Below are 21,214 nucleotides of genomic sequence, written 5' to 3'. Positions count from 1 at the left end.
AACCTCCACAATTATAGACTTGTCCCCTGCTGCACAAGAAAAACATCAAATTAAGATCATGACGCGAGGTTGCAGCCTTACAAAACAACGGGGGCTGTCTCACGCAACGACTCAGAGTGATGGCCCGTTAATAAATGTGGGAACAGTGGTAGTGTCAGGGGTTTTATCTGCCTCCAGGTCGCCTCCACTTTCAGCAGGTAGGCCCAAACAGCATGATCATCTCTATTTCAAAGACAATATGGCAGGGGTCACATGACCGGAGGCCCCCCTGCTGCGAGGGACAGTGAACGCAACGTCATGTTGAACCAAGCCCGGCTCAAGATAACAGGCAGTTACTCAGGTCACCTTACGACAGTGGGAAATAGTGATGTAGTCGAGGCCAGTGACCTGGGTTCTACCTCTGCAGATGTTGATTTCCTTGCTAGTAACACTGCTGATTTGTTGCATTCAGCTTTAGATGAAGTTGCTCCTTTGAAAAGGAGGGTTTCTAGCCACAGGAGCTTAACTCCCTAGTATAATTCAGATATCCGCATGTTGAAACAAAACGTGCGTAAAATGGAAAGGAAGTGGTACTCTTGTAGGTCTGTAGACTCTTATCGTGAATGGAAAGATATTCTAATAGTATATAGAAAAGCCATTCGCAAAGCAAGAACAGCTTATTATTCAACGTTGATAGAGGATAACAAAAGTAACCCACGTTTTCTGTTCAGCACTGTAGCCAGGCTGACAAAGAGTCACAGCTCTGTGGAGCCGTGTATTCCTGCAGCTCTCAGTAGTGAGGACTTTATGGGCTTCTTTAACAGTAAAATCACGAGAATTAGAGAAGAAATCAACCAGCCGGTCGTGGGCGTTTCTTCAGCTTTAGCGACTTCCCTAGGCTCTGACTTGTCTCTAGACTGTTTTGATCCTATAGACCTCCCTGAGCTGACTTCACTCGTTAATAGAGCTAAGTCAACCACATGTATGTTAGACCCCATCCCGACTCGACTATTCAAACATATTTTTTCTCTTATTGGTACGACAATACTGGACCAAATCAACCTATCCCTAAGTTTAGGATATGTACCACAGGCTTTCGAAGTGGCAGTAATTAAACCTTTACTTAATAAACCTTCTCTTGACCCAGACACCTTAGCTAATTATAGACCAATTTCCAACCTTCCATTTGTGTCTAAAATTCTGGAAAAGGCAGTTTCAAGCCAGTTATGTGACTATTTGTATAGAAATGATCTGTTTGAAGTCTTTCAGTCAGGGTTCAGAATGCATCATAGCACAGAGACAGCACTGGTTCCAGTCACGAATGACCTCCTTATGGCCTCAGATAAGGGATTAGTGTCCATACTGGTTCTACTGGACCTCAGATAAGGGATTAGTGTCCATACTGGTTCTACTGGACCTCAGATAAGGGATTAGTGTCCATACTGGTTCTACTGGACCTCAGATAAGGGATTAGTGTCCATACTGGTTCTACTGGACCTCAGATAAGGGATTAGTGTCCATACTGGTTCTACTGGACCTCAGATAAGGGATTAGTGTCCATACTGGTTCTACTGGACCTCAGATAAGGGATTAGTGTCCATACTGGTTCTACTGGACCTCAGATAAGGGATTAGTGTCCATACTGGTTCTACTGGACCTCAGATAAGGGATTAGTTTCCATACTGGTTCTACTGGACCTCAGTGCTGCTTTTGACACTGTAGATCATGGCATTTTACTGCACAGGTTAGAGCATGTTGTTGGGATTAAAGGGACAGCTCTACGTTGGTTTAAATCATATCTATCTGACAGGTTCCAGTTTGTTCATGTACATGAGGTTTCTTCAGAACAGTCAAGGGTCTGTTATGGTGTTTAGTAAACCACTAGTTAGTGTCAGTAAACCACTAGTTAGTGTCAGTAAACCACTAGTTAGTGTCAGTAAACCACTAGTTAGTTTCAGTAAACCACTAGTTAGTGTTAGTAAACCTCTAGTTAGTGTCAGTAAACCACTAGTTAGTTTCAGTAAACCTCTAGTTAGTGTCAGTAAACCACTAGTTAGTTTCAGTAAACCACTAGTTAGTGTCAGTAAACCACTAGTTAGTGTCAGTAAACCACTAGTTAGTTTCAGTAAACCACTAGTTAGTGTCAGTAAACCACTAGTTAGTGTCAGTAAACCACTAGTTAGTTTCAGTAAACCTCTAGTTAGTGTCAGTAAACCTCTAGTTAGTGTCAGTAAACCACTAGTTAGTTTCAGTAAACCACTAGTTAGTGTTAGTAAACCACTAGTTAGTTTCAGTAAACCACTAGTTAGTGTTAGTAAACCACTAGTTAGTGTCAGTAAACCACTAGTTAGTGTCAGTAAACCACTAGTTAGTTTCAGTAAACCACTAGTTAGTTTCAGTAAACCACTAGTTAGTGTCAGTAAACCACTAGTTAGTGTCAGTAAACCACTAGTTAGTGTCAGTAAACCACTAGTTAGTGTAACTCTAGTGTGTTAGAGTCAATTCAATTCAATTCAATTCAATTTTATTTGTATAGCGTCTAATACAACAGATGTCTCTAGATGCTTTCCAGAGACCTAGAACATAAACATAAACCCCTGAGCAGTTATTACATAAACAATGGCAGGTAAAAACTCCCCTAGTGGGAGAAAAACATTAAGCCAAACAGTGGCAAGAAAAACTCCCCTTTAGGAGGGAAGAAACCTGGACCAGGACCTGGATCATAAGGGGGTAGAAACCTGGACCAGGACCAGGATCATAAGGGGGGACCTGGACCTGGATCATAAGGGGGGCCCTCCTGCCGAGGGCCAGACTGGGGGTCAGGGACGTCAGCAGCAGACAGCAGGCAGGTGGAAGCAGCAGCGGAATGACCACAATAAATAATTCAGGAACCACCGTCAGTTGTTTCTCACCTGTGAACAGGAACGTGTTGGTGTGTCCGCCAACGACCACGTCAACGCCACGGACCTTCCTGGCGATCTCCTGGTCCACCTTGAAGCCTGAGTGGCCCAGAGCGATGATCTTGTTGATATTCAGTCTGCTCAGTTTTTCCACTTGCTGCTGCAAGACGGTGACCTCGTCCTCGAACGTCAAGTGCGGTCCTGTGGAGAGATCGTGAGCTGAGAGGACGGCACACTTCCCGAAAACCCAACCAAAACAACCTCTCGCTTTGAGAACATCAAACAACTTCAAGCTCAAGAAAGTGAGTCAGTAGTTTAATTTTCAGGCCTCAAGTAACTAATCTGTTATCATAACTTTCAAGGTGAAATACTGACCAAGACAAGAACCAAGGATGGTTCGGTTTCACTGAGTTTCCTCTGGAACAGATCAGACAACGCCAACCAGACTCTTCATCTGTACAGGGACTGGATAGCCCGGAGCAACGGACGCAGGACCCTGCAGTCTCGGAAGAGCCCCCACAAAGTCACAACCAATGCCTTCTCCAAGTCCCCAAAACACAAGGTGAACTGGATGGGCAGACTCCCATGATCCCTCCACGAGCCTGGCGAGGGTCTAGAGGTGGTCCAGAGTTCCACTGACACGGCCGAGCCCACATTCTTCCTCATGAATCTAAGACCCAGCAATCAAGCATCCCTCTCCAGCACCCCCCTCCCCAGCACCTCTCCAGCACTCCCCTCCCCAGTGAGGTCTATGCGGACGCTAGCGTCCTCTGTAGGCGGGCAGGGAGGAGAGGCTTAGTCCACAAGAGGCCCAGAGCCCAGCTGCTGTTACGTAACATCGAGAAAGATCTGGAGTACTCAGCTCAGTTCAAGCTGATTTATGGAGCAACTCAAAGGGATTTATAGATGGAAAGAAAGAAAAAATAAAGATTAGAGAAAGACCTTAAGTTTAGACTTAAATAGTGTGAAAGAGACAATGTTTGTATCCAGACCAGGGGCCTCATGTACAAAACGTGCGGTGCACAAAAACGTGCGTACACCACTTTCTATGCTCACAGTCGGATGTCGGAAAGTTGCGGTCCTTCACGCACATTTCTGAGGTTTGGTCTGTTGGCGACACTTACTGGTGATGCAGTGAAGTGCAGAATATGAGGAAACGTGACGTCAACAATTAGTTCACGACCACACGTGGAAGGACACGACAGTCCCCACATCATCAGATAAGTTACAAACGAGTGGAACTGCAACAACCTCACAATCAACCACATGAACGTAGGAAGGTAGGAACCTGTCAATCACAACTAGGGATGCCCCGATACCGATACTGGTATCGGTACCAGCTGTACAGTACAATAAAACCCTCAAGAAACCACTCAGAGTTCCACGACAACTGCTCGGTAATCTAAAACGTGCTGCTCCTGATCATACTCTTGATATTTTATCTCCATTTCGAATGTCAAGTGCGGATGCACAGGGTCCGTGCAGTCGCCGACGCCCGGAGCTGCATCCGGGATTTGGAAGGGGGAAAAAAATGTCTTCATTTACATCCAGTTAAATAAAAACATTCCAGTCTTGTACATTCAAGCACTTTCGTCACCTCTGAGATTTGTGTCATCTTAGTTGGGATCCAAATGTGCAAGTTAATTCTTCTTTTTCGTTTTTCTTTTCAAGTAATTTTATTTCTTCTCACTTTGGGGTAACTTTTTTTAGACCTCAGATGGTCTTAGTATGTTACCATGGTAACTAAACTAGCATCACCAGGATTTATATTGGCTTTTTGCTAAACCAATATTATTTATTAGTTTATTTTACTAACTCCACTTGAATTTGAGTTTGGATTCACAAATCTAGCTTGTTTCCTTCTTCAAGTAAGAAAATACATCACCACGAATCTCAAAAGACTTTGAACTTGTACAGTGATGTGAAAACGTATTTACCCCTTTACACATTTCATCCGTGTTTAAGATCAGCAGCAAAGACGAGGGGAGCAACTTACACATAACTACAACTTACACGTGGCTACAACCTACACGTGGCTACAACCTACACGTGGCTACAACCTACACGTGGCTACAACCTACACGTGGCTACAACCTACACGTGGCTACAACCTACACGTGGCTACAACCTACACGTGGCTACAACCTACACGTGGCTACAACCTACACGTGGCTACAACCTACACGTGGCTACAACCTACACGTGGCTACAACCTACACGTGGCTACAACCTACACGTGGCTACAACCTACACGTGGCTACAACCTACACGTGGCTACAACCTACACGTGGCTACAACCTACACGTGGCTACAACCTACACATGGCTACAACCTACACGTAGTTACAACTTACACATAACTACAGCTTATATGTGGCTACAACCTACGCGTGGCTACAACCTACGCGTGGCTACAACCTACGCGTGGCTACAACCTACGCGTGGCTACAACCTACGCGTGGCTACAACCTACGCGTGGCTACAACCTACGCGTGGCTACAACCTACGCGTGGCTACAACCTACGCGTGGCTACAACCTACGCGTGGCTACAACCTACGCGTGGCTACAACCTACGCGTGGCTACAACCTACACGTGGCTACAACCTACACCAGGTTACAACCTATATGTGGCTACAACCTGTACGTGGATACAACGTACACATGGGTACAACTTACACGTGACTACAACCTACACATGGCTACAAATTACACGTAGCTACAATTTATGCGTGGCTACAACCGACATGTGGCTACAACCTGTAGGTGGCTACAATCTATATACGTAGCTACAACCTATACAGAGCTACAACATACACATGGCTGCAAAGTGAGTTTTCGTCCTGATTTGTTTTGTTGCTAGTTGCTTAATTTCACCGAAAAAACACTGAAGGTCTGCAGCAACTATGTTTGACATTTCCTTACTAAACAACAGAGCAAACCTGAAGATTTCAAGCATTTAATCAAAATGAAACAAAGTCTAAAACCGAAACATCAGTGAAACAAAGAAATAACATCTGCCTCCTCTTACCTGGTCTAGACAGAGCAGGCGTTTCTCGTGAGGTGTATCCCACCACGGCCACCTTCTGCTCACCAAATGTGAAGATCTTGTAGGGTAAATATGTGGTGCCAAACGTAGACGCCAGCGTTTTGTCTGTTTTGATGTTAGCACTAAGGATGGAACAGTTGACGTTCTCCAGGAACGGTTTCATTAAACCAGTGACTCCAATATCAAACTCGTGATTTCCTAAAACCTGGAAGACAAACACACAGAGACCAAAGAGGTCAGTGGGAGGAGCAGCAGAGGTGTCACTGCTGTCATTGCTGTGGAAAACACGCAGCAAAAAGAAATACGCGTCACAGATTTCCCCAACGAATCAAACTCTGGCTGGTTCTCCTTTATCCTGCAGAGGTCATCAGTGTGTTCACAGAAGGCTTCACGGGAATTCACTTCTGGTAGTTAGTAGGGGTGTAACGATACACTAATCTCACGATACAGTACGATACACGATATTGAGGTCACGATAACGATACGATACGATATTATAGCAGTATTTTTTAACAACCTTGAATGAGGAACATATGACTTTTATTTGAAAGACACAAAATACAAAACAATACTGTGTGTTTGTCCTATTGTTACAGTTTGTAATGCTTTATAACTGTTTAAGTTTTAAAGAGAAAGCCAGGCCAACCATTTTCCACAAACTGAACTAAAAGTAAATGTCAGGTTTGCATTATGCATCTTCAGTTTCATACAATAAAAATATTTAGCCACAAACTGAATAGTTTCTCTCATGTATGATTTGACTTTTTTCTTTCTAATTTAACACCTAAAATTAAATAAATAAATAAAAGTGAATAAATACATACAATTTTACATCATAAAAAATATTGATTCATGCTCACCTTATAAGTGTAAGAGGAGATTTATTTTTGTTAAGAAGGTTAGTTTGGTAATTCAGGGTTCATTATTTTATAAATATATTCTTTATATTCTGTAAATCAGGGACTATAATGACACTAGTCAGTTTATCTGTAGTGATTAGTCTGGTTTAGATTGGGCGGAGTGATACGCCACAGTACGGCACTAGGTGCTGTGTTGATGTTCTAAAATCCTACACTGTTGAGGGACATTAAAGTACACTGGAGCTCAGCAGAAGTTGTCCCGTGTTTATCCTACTCACCACCCCAAAAAGGTTTAATTTAATAAGTTAAGGCTTAACTCTACACCAGCCTTACATAAGTAAAAGTTCAGAGCTCAAAACAGGACCACAAAACGGGACTAGTTTCTTCTGAGCGGAGGAAGATTTTGGTCCGAGGGTCGAGGCGCAGTCGGATGCGCGTTTCTAGTCAACACAATAGATTAATATTAATAACCCAATATCGCAATACACCTTGTCACCTCCACGACACGTATTGTGACGTTTTTGTATCGCGAAATTTCGTGGCACGATATATTGTTACACCCCTAGTAGTTAGCTGCTTGAGAGTATTGGGATGTGTGTTAAAACCATGCCAAGAGGAAATGGATAAGTTTACATCGAGGTCAGAGAGCAAAATGCTCAGAAGAAAAAGAGATCCTGGTTTGTATCGGGTCAGAGCGAGGCCACTGTCTCAAACCTTGGCTACAGAACCATAATCGACAAACAAAATACATACGCCAGTTAGGAACTCACCTGGATTAACAAGGTCTTTATCACTTGTTGGGGTTGGTACCATCACAATGGCACGTATGCCCTACCAGTAATAAAGTACCCCACTGGCATAGTAACCCAGCCACAGGAAGAGATGGAAGCCACTGATATCAAGACAAGGACTCTCCTTGAAGGACTCCCTCTCTCCTCCATGGATTAGTGAGCATCAAAACCACCATCCAGGCTGAAACAGTAATGATCTAGGAATATGTCAAGAAGATGTCCCCTAAGACTCAGATGCAAAGAGAATGTCTCAGACACCAAAAATCCAGGGATGAAGAAGGTGTGGAGGAGGAACCATCATGGGAAAAGAAGCCCTTGCACAGCATGTTCCATTGACAGACAAAAAAATACCAGTGGCTGGAAAAAGCTGGACTGAAGGACAACACTGAGACATGAATCCTAGCAGCACAACAACAGGCCTTGGGCACAGGACCAGGGGCCTCATTTATAAAGCTTGCTTGCGCACAAAACAGGGCCTGAAACATGCGCAAGCCACCTACTACGCAAAGATTGGGATTTAAAAAGAAAAAACTAACCGAAAAATGTGCGTATCTCTACGCCGACCCTGACCCTCCCGCAGGAACATTTTGAAGATATGGGGAACTGGCGACGCAGGTGGTGAGGTGGTGAAATGAAGCCATACTTTTAATGTCATCACATATCAGACTTATAATATAATAGCGCCCATCGTGTCCCTGTCAGGACTCTGGTGCTGCTGCTGCTGCTGCTGCTGCTGCAGCCGCGGTGCAGGACACGCCGGGCCGGTGTCGTGCCAAAAAGTGATTGCCTGCCAGAATCTGATTTCTCCCCTGAAAATGGGTCTTTTTACCTACCAAAAATGGATTGAAGGCCAAATACAATTAATGAAAGGTTGTTTCTACCTAAATATGACTTGATCTCATTCTTGAGCTTCATAATCTGAAAATCTGACGTTTTAGCGCTGTCGCTCAACGGGCTGCTGTGCGCGCTCCCGCGGCCAGAAATCAGAAGAAATCAGATTCTGGCAGGCAATCACTTTTTGGCACGACACCGGGCCACTCTACGGAGCCCCTTAAGGGACTCAGATGTTTTTTATATATATAATGAGTCTTACGCGCGCGTAAGCCTAAATTATGGTTCCGCGTTAAAACGACACAGTCCTACGCCGTAGGGTACACGGCGACGCGCACCTACGCCATAGGCTCTGCGTTGGTGTAACGCGGAACCATAAATCAGCCTTAAAGGTTTCACGCGCACACGTAAAACTCATTATATATATAAAAAAAATCTGTGTCCCTTTAGGGGCTCCGTACCTCTTGGCCTCCACCTTCAAATAACAACATTCTTTTTTTTTTCTGCACCATCTGTCCGTGGCACTCACGGCATTTAGCGCAGCAACGACGTGCTGCCACTCACTCGATTTATTTTATACTATCTATATACTTTCTCTACTTTTACTGTGACCACCAAATAATGTGGTTTTCCTGCCTCCACTTCATGCACAACATCTCCATCTCAGTCTCCGTGAAATTTAGTGGCACGGTTGCTCGACACGTCTCATTCATCCTGACGCTCAGCAGAAACAGACTGCAGGAAGCCGCTGCGCATGCTCAGCAGGATCATTTATATGCAAATACAATCATCATGTAGTTTGCATTGACCATTTATGGTAGAAAGTGGGCGTGTAGAGGGCGGGGTATGAGGCAAATTCACCTACGCAACCTTCCAGCTGGACAGTGATTTATAAAGAGAACATTGCGTGCAAGTGTGCGTGCACACGGTTTTATAAATCCGGATTTTTTTTTGCGCCCGCCATTTTCGGCTTTTGGGTTTACGTGCACTTTGAGTATGAATCCTACACACTCTTTTATAAATGAGGCCCCAGCCAACTACACCAGACAAGACCCCAGATGCAGACTGTGTAAAGATGCCTCATAGACAATCCGGTACTTAACAGCAGGATACAAGATGCTGCAGGTAAAGCATAGATGGAACAACACAGCCAGGTGGCAGATAGAGTGTACAGAAACATCTGCACTGAGTATGTGTTGGCAGTTCCAAAGTCAAGGTGGGAGGTGAAGAATGAAAGAGCGAAAATCCAGACCAATAAACTGGCGATGGCTAACCAACTTGACATTGTAGTGGTCGACATACTCCACAAAAGAGCAGTAATAATAATAATAATGACTTGGATTTATATAGCGCCCTTCAAGGCACCCAGAGCGCTTTACAGAGATCATTATTCTTTCATACACATCCTCACTGGTGGTGGTAAACTACGTTTTGTAGCCACAGCTGCCCTGGGGCAGACTGACAGAAGCGTGGCTGCCATATCGCGCCAAACGGCCCCTCCGACCACCACCAACATTCATACACATTCACACGAGGCAAGGTGGGTAAGGTGTCTTGCCCAAGGACGCTACGACAGCAAACTGGGACAGAGCGGGATTCGAACCGCCGACCTTCCGATCATTGGACGACCCGCTCTACCACCTGAGCTACTGCCGCCCCAGCAGTGGTGACAGACGTGGCAATCCCAAGTGACAGCACATCTATATCCAGGTCCGCCAATGCCAGCAATGTACGCCTTGGAGTTCTCCTCCTCCAGAAGATACGAGAGAGTAAGTGTGGGACTGCACATGAACATGAGCTTATGCTTGGAGGGTGGATCTCCTCCACCTCAGAAGAGCAGTGGTGTGGGCGGTAGGAATGGGTGATATTTTACCGTTCACGATACACCGTCCAAAAAACTCCCCACGGTAAGAATTTGTCATCTCGTGGTAAAAATGATAAAGAGAAAGAAAGAAAGAAGGAAAGAAAGATATGAGCCTGAAAGAAAGAAAGAAAGAAAGAAAGAAAGAAAGAAAGAAAGAAAGATATGAGCCTGAAAGAAAGAAAGATATTAGCCAGAAAGAAAGAAAGAAAGAAAGATATTAGCCAGAAAGAAAGAAAGAAAGAAAGATATTAGCCAGAAAGAAAGAAAGAAAGAAAGAAAGAAAGAAAGAAAGAAAGATATGAGCCTGAAAGAAAGAAAGAAAGAAAGAAATGAGCCTGAAAGAAAGAAAGAAAGAAAGATATTAGCCAGAAAGAAAGAAAGAAAGAAAGAAAGAAAGAAAGAAAGAAAGAAAGAAAGAAAGAAATGAGCCTGAAAGAAAGAAAAAAGGATAAATTCCCGTTGATGAGGTTTTTGTGTAACAAACATGGCAGATCTGACAGCGAGGAGTCATTCCAGTTTTGCAGTACAGGTGTAACTCATTTAATTGGTTTTTATTAATTCAATTTAATTGGTGTAGTTTAGTATTTAGTATCTTTTAGAGCAGTGTTTTGGCTCCAAAGACTGAATGTGGTGATAGATTTATAGTTACAAAGGTGGAGTTGAATTGGTATTTTTTTTATCGTAATTTTTATCGTTATCTGGATAAATGCCAGGAATTATCGTGATACATTTTTTTAGTCCATACCGCCCATCCCTAGTGGGTGGTGGAGAAGAAGCACAACTATCTCTAGGGCAAAGAGATCACTGCTTCCACAAGTGATGCAGCAGCCTGAAAACATGGCCCCTGACCTGCTGGACACTCTACTTCACGTTCTTTTACCACAAAGGTTCCTCAGTGCTGCCCCTGACCTTTGTCTTGAGCATTTGAACATTCCCAAAAAACTGGGGCGCTGGGGAAAATATCAATAAAAACTAAATGCTGCGATTGACAAATCTCATAAACGCGTATTTAACTCCCAAATAGAATATAAACAACTGCAAAAACAGATCCTCGAGAAATAAGCATAATATTCTATAAATCTAGTCAAGATTGTCTTCTTTTAAGCAGAATTGTCTTTGCCCGGAGTTAAGAGAGTGCTTCCAGACTAGAATTATTACAACTGGCAAACGAGACAAAAATAGTCTTCTACTTTTCTTGAAACACTTTTTTCTTACGTAGAAATAAGATTTTGCCGTGTAGATGCTGAAACTGCAGCATTTTGCCATTTTATGGAAATATTAGCTCATTTTGAATTTGATGCCAGCAAAGTATCCCAAAATAGTTGTAACAGGGTCAAGAGAAGACGAAAAGTAGCAGACCAGTCAACCTGAGGAGCATCTGCTGAATGATTAGGTTACCTGGCCACAGGTGGGTCACATGACCAGCTGTAAGAGCAGCATTTTGGAGACTCAACGGTAAGAAGCCAAATCCCAGTCCGAGTGGGTCGCTGTTACTTTTTTTATTTATTTATGTTTATTTGATATGGACATAGCAATTACATTGGACAAACCAGATGCATTGTTCAAGTGTTTTAGCACAAGTGCTAATTCGCAAACACTTGTCCTTAGGCAGCTTTTGAAAAGAATAGAGAGCAATAAAACATTAAAGGAGCTTGAGGCTCCTTTTAAGAAATGAGACTCTCTAGCGCCACCCTTCACCACGACGGCCGTCGGGGGTACTGTAGCCAACAGTGAAGCCGGCACGGGAGAACGGGGAGAACGCACATGCAGCGTCATGTGACGTCACATCCACAGCCCAGCGCGGGAAATTCCGGTCACAATTGCAGCACATTTTGCAGCACACAGCCTGTTCAAGGCAAAGGAGAGATACACTAGAGGAAACATTCTTTTTGGTTTGGAACGTTTCATCTGACATTATTACTAGAAAACTTAAAACGTATACGCATTTCTTTCATAAATCCTGCCTCAATCCTGCCTCATGCTCCTTTAAGATAACAAGAATGGGAAAAAAGAAGGAAATGTATAAAAATAATATAATAAATAAATGAAAAATGAAAAAAAAAAAAAAAAAAACAATTGGAAAGGAAATCAAAGAAATACAAACAATTTTCAATTAGAAACATAAAAAGACAAGAAAACAAGCAGTCAACAAGTTAAGAACTATTCATGTGTACACTGCTGATTAGATTTGAACCAGTGTTTGAGTCCTTTGTTAAAAGCTTTTGTGTTGGTCTCTAATTTTAACTCAGTGGGTAGAGAGTTCCAAAGTTTCCCCCCTTTACAGAGAGAGACTGGCAGAGAGAAGTGTTGCATTGTGGGATGAGACAGTCACCTCTAGTGGATGCTCGTGTGGTCGCTCTGAGAGCTGTGACGCCTACGGCCACGTCAGAGAACAGTCACAAGCTGCTCAGCGGCAGAACGGATCATTGTGGGAACAGATTTCACAACCGTCTCTTCCATCACTATTTCCAAATAGCTCGTGCTCTGCATGTGTTTGTGTCTCACAGTCGCACTCACTGGCTGATGGGCGTGTGTGCACGTGTGTGTGTGTGTGTGTGTGTGTGTGTGTGTGTGTGTGTGTGTGTGTGTGTGTGTGTGTGTGTGTGTGTGTGCGTGTGCGCATCAACAGTCATGTTCCAATGTGCGTCAGCCACAACCCCCGGGGTGAATCCGACCACATCCCCACCGCTGGCTGGAAGAAAAGGAAAAGGAGTCTGGCGTGGAAGCGAGTGAGCAATAAGAAGGAGGCGGTTCATCGGGTTTATTTCTAAAATCAGTCACATGAATTATGTTTACTAAGTCATGTGTTGGTGTAAAACGCTGCTGCTCGTCTGATCACTGCCTCAAGAACATTTGAACATATCACTCCAATTCTGTCGTCCCTCCACTGGCTTCCTGTTCAATATCGCATTGATTTTTAAAAGTTATTTACTTTTAAGGCCCTAAACAACCAAGGCCCTAGTTATTTTAAAGAACTTTTAACCCCCTACCTGCCAGGACCTCCCTCAGATCAGCCAGTACTGATCTTTGGAAGTCTTTACTAGGAATGGGCGATATTTTACCGTTCATGATAAACCGTCCAAAAAATTCCCCACGGTAAGAATTTGTATCTCACTGTAAAAACAATAAACTCCCATTGATGACGTTTTTGTGTAAAACTGATTTATGGAAGGAAGGAAGGAAGGAAGGAAGGAAGGAAGGAAGGAAGGAAGGAAGGAAGGAAGGAAGGAAGGAAGGAAGGAAGGAAGGAAGGAAGGAAGGAAGGAAGGAAGGAAGGAAGGAAGGAAATTAGCCTGAAAGAAAGAAATGAGCCAGAAAGAAAGAAAGAAAGAAATGAGCCAGAAAGAAAGAAAGAAAGAAAGAAAGAAAGAAAGAAAGAAAGAAAGAAAGAAAGAAAGAAAGAAAGAAAGAAAGAAAGAAAGAAAGAAAGAAAGAAAGAAAGAAAGAAAGAAAGAAAGAAAGAAAGAAAGAAAGAAAGATAAATTCCCATTGATGACGTTGTTGTGTAACAAACATGGCGGATCTGAGAGCGAGATAGATTTATAGTTACAAAGGTGGAGTTGAATTGGTATTTTTTTTAATCATCATTTTTATCGTTATCGGGATAAATGCCAGAAATTATTGTGATACATTTTTTAGTCCATACCGCCCATCCCTACTCTTTACCTGCTGAGATCAGCTCAGCTAAATCCCCCACTGCTTTTAAATCTTTACTAAAAACATTCCTTTGTAGAAAAGCTTTTATTGCGGTGTGAATATTTGTTTTAATTTTAGACCTGGTTATTGCTGTCTTATAACGGTAGTGAACGGGGCACAGCGGGACACAGACGATGCAGCGTCTAAATAACACATGATTGCCGCGAAACTCTTCATTTCTTTTATGAATCACTAGATCTGCTTCCAGGACCTGTTGTAACATTGTGGCGCTGTCTGTGTAATAAATAAAATAAATAAATCCGTTTGTAAACAAGACCTCTGAACTCATGACGTCATCTCTGTGCGCGCATCCCAGACACAGCTCTGTGTACAGCTGGAGTTCACTACTGTTAGTTTACTGATAGTTATTTGAAACATGTTTGAATATTTGTCAAATTCTGAGGTTGTGGACGACGACTTTGAATATGATGGACGTCCTTACCGTTTTGAACCAGAGTACACGGCTGAAGAGCTCACTGAACGGAGGACAGAGTGCAGCACAGAGATGACGTCATGAGTTCAGAGGTCTTGTTTACAAACTGATTTATTTGTTACACACACAGCCCCGGATGTAGACAACAGGTCCTGGAAGCAGATCTAGTGATTCATAAAAGAAATGAAGAGTTTCGCGGCAATCATGTGTTATTTAGACGCTGCATCGTCTGTGTCCCGCGGTGCCCCAGGCGCTACCGTTATATGGAGAAGCGGCTCGCACAAAACTCCTAATATCTTCCGAAGGACTCCAAATGACACCAAACACCTCTGGGTGAGTATACAACCATAAAAAATGCCAGAAATAAGGTCCAGGTTGTAAAAAACCGAACATTCCCTTTAAGAAAGGTGCTATATACTTGAAGAATTTTGGTCTCTTATTTTTAGGACAATTTCTGATTGCCTTATATAAATGGATTTCTCCGTGCCCGTCTATAGCCGTCTAACGTTCCCCCAGACACTATTGTGTCAAAGGGAGAGGCTTTCACCACTCTGCTCGCCGAGCGATTCATTTTATTCAATGGAAGGAGGCACACCCCCCACCTTTACTCACTGGATAAGGGATTTACTCTATTGTTTGAAACTAAAGAATATAAAGCATTCCATGAGAGGCTCTGCTCAAACCTTTCCTAAATTCTGGAACCCTTTCCTGAAACACATTAAAGAAAACATTCAATTGTCTGCAGTCTCATAATCATTTAATCCTGTCTACCAATTTAAAAACCAGCATGCTTCATTTCTCCTGATCCCCATGCGTCATGTGTGACAGTTCCTACTTGTGTTTCCTTTTTCTTTCTTGTTTGTTTGTTTTGTTGTTGTTACCTCTGACTTTACATTTTGCTGAGGCATCACTTCCTTTATTGTACATCATGTTTTATATTGTAGTTCATGCATGTTCTGCCTCTACTTAGATGTTGACCATAATCTTGTTTTTTGTACCTGTCCTTATAAAAAACTGAAAATCTTAATAAACAAAGTTAAAAAAAAGAAATTTGCTATATAAATAAAGTGTATCATTATTATTATTATTATTATGTGATCCTGTCAAAAACATGCACATACTGTTTGGAGTTAAAACTCTTTACTTCTTGACTTGTGATCAAAACTCTGTGTTCTTAATTAAAACGAGGTCTATGCTACTGAGGACCCAGACCAAGTACTACCTAGTAGGTACTACTAGGTAGGACTACCTATAATATATATAATATATATATATATATATATATATATATATATATATATATATATATGTATATATAATCAATATATATATATATATATATATATATATATATATATATATATATATATATATAATATATGACATATTAAAATATAGATGATGTATATTATATATTAAAAATGCATATATATGCCATAGGTTTTTACCAACATGGTATTAACTCTTAATATATATGCAGACAAGTTAGAAAGTAAATTAAAAAAAAAACGCTATAATAAAGTCCTGTAATGATGTCTTTTAGTTTTGGTGTCCACCCCATGAATTTAAATTCAAGTCTGGCCACCCCTATGAAAACTTGGAGGCGCCCCTGCCCCCAATCCTGACATGATCTGCACCCCTGGGTGTCTCTCTCCTACCATGGCGTCGTAGCGCATCTTGTTCATGAAGTGCGCAGCCTCCGCTCCCTTGTAGTAGTTGAACCAGACGGTCCCCTGGAACTGGTCCCCGGCGTCCAGCAGCAGCACGGCCGGCTCCGCGCTCCGGACCCGCCGCACGGCCGTCGCCCTGCGGGCCACGCCGGCGAAGCAGTCCGCGCCCCGCGGGCAGCGGCCGGACAGCGCGCTGGTCTCCTCCACCCGGGCGTGCACGTCGTTGGTGTGGAGGATGACCAGGTCCCAGGTGTGTGCGGGGGGCAAGCCCAGGACCAGGACCAGGACCTGGACAAGGACCTGAACCAGGACCTGGACCAGGGGGGTCCGGACCGGAGACCGGCGAGCGTCCATGGCACCGACCACCCTCGTCCTCTCTGGGGAAATAAGAAAACTGATTTTAAAGGGTCAAAAACACCACGACGTGCCAAACCAGACGCGTTAACTTTTATCATAATGTTCATAATAATCATAATAACAATAAAGGGTTACATTACATGTGTATCTGGCGTTCGGGACAGTCCAAGAACCCTCAAAAGTGTCCCAAAGTTTGGGGTGAAGGTCCAAACCAGCACCGACCACCGGGCTGCGCCTCGTCCTCTCTGGTGAAATAAGAAAACTGATTAAATAAAACACCTCAGAAGGGTGAGAAACAGGGGCGGATCTATGGGTGAGCCTGGATGTGGACAGGGCCACCCAGTAAGATTCATGGAAAAAAGTAACTGCAGATAAAACAGTGTTGTTTATTTTTGATCATTTCTGGCCCACCGTGGCATGTTATAATTGCGTTTATGTGGAGAAGCACAAAACTTTAACATGTTCAATTTGTCTGACATTTCAATATCTGTTCTATACGACCCAACCCCACTTGCAAACCACCAACTTTATGAATGAACCTCATAAGCGAGTACTGGTTGCGACAGTCAGGTGTCTAATGTGCTGAATTTGTGTCCGGAGCAAGGCGTGAAGATTTATTTATGCCAATAAGTGAACAGAGAAAAATATGTCTCTCATTGATTAATATAAGAAAAACAATAAAGCTTCAGCAAAGACATAAACTCAATCTCTTTCGTTCTCTCCCTCTTTTTTCCTCATCACGTCTTAACAGTGAATTTTAACAGAACAGAGGTCTAATTGTGGAGTCTACATTAGGACTGCTGTCCTTTCATACCTGTAGATATTTATCTGACAGGAATCTGATTTAAGTACGAGGTGTACTATAATTTACAATGGTCCGAGTCCCACAGATTTTTTTACACAATATAATTTGTACGCACATCTCAACTTAAAAGAAATCAGGCCCATCCAAATTTTTGCAGGCCCACCCATTAGGTATTCTGGCTCCACTGGTGAAAAATCCCCTGCGGTGCAAAACCAGGCCCATTTCATTCAACCTTTTAACTTTTATAATAATAATCATAATAATCACAGTAACAATAAAGGGTTACATTACATGTGTATCCGGCGTTCGGGACCGTCCAAGCGCCCTCAAAAGTGTCCGAAAGTGTGGGGTTAAGGTCCTGCACCGGCACCGCAGCCCGCCCTGCTCCGCGGGGGCCCACACGCTCAGGCCCCGGGGCCGCTGCGCCTCAACGGGCAGCCGGCCGGAGGATTATGGGCTGGGGGGAGAGTTCAGGTTTTACTGTCTTCCCTTCAGCTGACTCTCTCACAGCGTTACAGTAGTAGTGATGGAGCAGCGCACTATATACTGCACATGACGTACCGCCCCCGCTGTCACAGACTTGAACTAACCACAAGTCTTTGCTCAGCCTTCTGCATATCTGAGGGTTGGGTTCATCGTCTAAATGCAGGGTTACTAGTTCATACCTGCCAACACTCCCGATTTAAGCGGGAGTCTCCCGATTTTCAACCATTTCTCCCGCCCTGCTCCCGATTTGTAAGTTCTCCCGCTTATCTCCCGATTTTAAAGTGAAAGGAGTCAATGGTGTTTCACTTGTCGGGGTTCCTGCATGGATGTATTATATTAACGGGTTCCTGACAAACCTGGCAACCCAACCCAAAAGCACTGCCTACGTCCAAGCTCCGCCCCATGGAGCTGCCGTCGCCGCCATATTGGATGTGGCAAGACTGCGCTGTAAACTAATACAAGTGAATTGACTTATTTTCATAAAGCGCCTTTCTACAAAGAAATTTACCTTTAACGTCTCATTTATTCATTCACACATGCACTAATATACTTGGGAAACAGTTAGGTACCAAATATAATATATTTAATTTTCTCAGATGGCAAAAATAAGAACTTTATTGATCCCACAGTAATTCATGTTATATCAGCTATAGAGAACAAGGTGGAGCCGAAAAACAATATATCCCCCCTCACAAAAACAAGAAAAATAGAGAAATATATTTTCTCATCAGCAAAGCATTACATAAACATATTTTAAAAAATTTCAAGTTACAAAATAACATTTTTGTACCATTTTTCAGATTTTTTCAGTTATCTTATTGTTTGGAAAATTGTTAAAATATGTTATTTTGTTATTTGAAAATTTGAAAATTTGTTTTGTTTGAGAAAATCCTTTGAAAAAAAGCTGAGGGAAGAGTTGGTGGAGTATCAAGTCATAGCAAGCAAGGATCTCCCACAGGAAGAGAGAGTTGAAGGTTCTGGGTTCTTCTAGGGAAAGAGGAGAGCTTTACAAATCTGGCATCACTGATGAAGGCAATGCTCTGCATCCCTCACAGCAATGAAGCTCAGAGAGCTCATTCAGCATGGTGGAAAAGATCATAACAGGAAACACAATGAGTATGGATAATTCTATTCTTTGCGCACTTCTTTCTTGCAGGATAAACCATACCAGCCCTGGCCAAAAGTATATACCCTCCAAGAAAGTGATTGAAGCTGCAAAGTCTGACACCTACAATTACAACAGGTCCTTGGGTGACAAAGGGAACCTGGAAAATTCTACAAATATTGTATTTTATTGTTATTAATACTAAACTTATTTGGCTCCAAGAAGGCTGTAGAATCATTTTGGGAGGTACATTTTAGCACATTTCATTGTAGCTATGGATTTAAAGCTCATTAAAAGTCGCCTTGTTAGGGTGGGGATGTTGTGAGTGGAGCATTCCAACCGCTACCCCAGAAAATCTCCCTCTTTTTCACAGCCCAATGTTGGCAGGTATGCTAGTTTAAATCTATTTAAAAAAGGGATTTTAACTAACTTAAATGTAAATATGAAAAGTAGGGCTGGGGATTGATTCAAATGTCAAGATTTGATTTGATTCCGATATTGATTTGGGTTAGTGTTATTAAAACTGTTTTTTGAGCTGTTGCATGAATTATATGACTGTAGTTATGCAACATATTAATACTAGTATTATATTGAGATTCAACAGCAAGTATTGCAGCTAATGATGCTGTAAGGACCAATCAGCTCCCAGAATGCTGATAGAACTGAAACAGATACATCGTGGGTCAGAATTACCAAACAGATCCAGGGAGGAAACAGAAGCGTTCGGTTTTATTCTTTCCCACATTCCGTTTAAATTTTTTTCCATTTTCGGTCTATTTCGGTTTTTAATTTTTGGAGAATTTGGTTTTTAGCATTTTATGCAAATGTAACCCCAAGACAGTATATAAAGTAATGAAATATAGACAATTTATGCAATTATAATGAGATACTTATAATTGATAACTGAGAAAGGAAGAGAAGGAGGGGGCAGACCAGCACAACAAACTACAGCATCTAAAGCTTAATGAAACTGAAGCTGCAGCAAAATGCAGCATCCAGCTACGCGGCCTGGAGGAGGTGCTGCACATACCCGGACAGACGTAGGAGCTTAGCCTCTGAGCTATTAGAAAGACGTTTTTTATCACACATATTATTATATTATTTCAGCTGCTAAAATAATCGATCTGTTTGTTAAGAACCTCTGGTGGCTAGTCGAGGAACTGCAACAAATCTTGATTCCACGTGAGCCTCAACCCAGAGGTTAGAGGTTAGGTGCTTGGCGCTTGACCTACACGTGAAATCGCTCGTGGTCAGTGGACCGCACGCCAGAGCTGCGAGACCACTTGGACGCTGCCGAGTGGCAGTTAGCCATTCACGATAAAAATCAGAGCCGGATTCTGTCTGGCGCTCACGCTCCGTGAGTAAAACTTACTTCCTGCTTCGTGTTCCTGGATGTTTGGAGGCCACATCCAAACCCTGGTTCTGATGAATGTCCTGAAGACAGCCTGTGAGGGGAGAACCGATTATGCCTGTGTCATGTTAGGTACGAGCGCCAACATATGGCGTGTGTGCACCACAATGTAAACAGGCTCGCTGGGGGAATGGAGCCTCGGAGGGGGCTCTTCTATCTTTAGCTTCACCCATGCGTGGAGCACAAGCTTAAATCTGAAGCATTACCGCAACACGACAAGCGTGACAAGACAAACAACCTGGATTCTATGTTCATGCTGTTAATTATGAGTATCTCATCACCATCATTGTTCTCCATTGTTCTGGTAGTTTGTTGTGCTGCCCCCCCCCCCCCCCCCCCGTCCTTTTTCTTTTCTGTGCATGTTTGAAGGCCAGAGCTTCAGGAGCTGCATGCTCCGTGAGCTGGACGCTGAGATCCGGCTTACCGTCGGTGCACTGCAGCCCGCTGAATCCAAACAAAAACCCCGTTCTACAACTGCTTTCATCAATAGAATTTCACTAACATACGTTGCACAAGGTGAATCAACTCCCTCAGTGGTGTGTACCGGTGTCTTTCTCCAGAACCTACCCTGGTAAATGTGTTGAAAGCCGTAAACCCTTATCAACATGTGTGGAGTGAAGTATTTGCCTTCAGTATCTTGTCAGGTTTACATTATTTTGTATTCCTTCTTGCTAAGCTTTAAGTTGGGGAGTCATAACCATCGATAATGAGATAAATGGTTCCTTCAAGGATCAAGAGACAAGGCCAGCTGTCCAGTGGTAGAGCACTGTGGGCTTGGATGCTCTGCAGTGTACATCCAGATCTCACAGAGCAGAAGAGGACACCACCATCAAGACTGGCCAAACACGATACTGTGGTCCAAAACCAAAAGGGCAGGAGAAATGGCCAACTACTTCAACTTGGACATGCAAGCAGCACAGAACACCGGAACTGCTTCAGCCTCCGGTGGCCAGCTGAGGAACTGCAGCAAGATCTGCATG

General features: G+C 43.0%; 1 protein-coding gene across 1 annotated transcript in view; it reads right to left on the bottom strand.

Annotated features, from left to right (window-relative positions):
* LOC133418673 (snake venom 5'-nucleotidase-like) overlaps nucleotides 1–17,730 on the bottom strand; it is a 30,904-nt gene extending 13,174 nt beyond the window's left edge. Inside the window, exons 1-5 of the mRNA XM_061707490.1 lie at nucleotides 17,524–17,730; nucleotides 16,568–16,672; nucleotides 16,059–16,447; nucleotides 5,908–6,130; nucleotides 2,892–3,080 (exon numbers count right to left, since the gene is read on the bottom strand). Coding sequence (XP_061563474.1) covers nucleotides 2,892–3,080; nucleotides 5,908–6,130; nucleotides 16,059–16,424 — 778 coding nt within the window. The 5' untranslated portion in view covers nucleotides 16,425–16,447; nucleotides 16,568–16,672; nucleotides 17,524–17,730. The remainder of the gene's footprint in view (nucleotides 1–2,891; nucleotides 3,081–5,907; nucleotides 6,131–16,058; nucleotides 16,448–16,567; nucleotides 16,673–17,523) is intronic.
* Nucleotides 17,731–21,214: the final 3,484 nt, after the last annotated feature.

Source organism: Cololabis saira, chromosome 18, assembly GCF_033807715.1.
Source record: "Cololabis saira isolate AMF1-May2022 chromosome 18, fColSai1.1, whole genome shotgun sequence".
Classification (NCBI taxonomy): domain Eukaryota; kingdom Metazoa; phylum Chordata; class Actinopteri; order Beloniformes; family Belonidae; genus Cololabis; species Cololabis saira.
The sequence above is the reverse complement of the archived record's forward strand: the minus strand, read 5'-3'. Positions and strand labels throughout refer to the sequence as shown.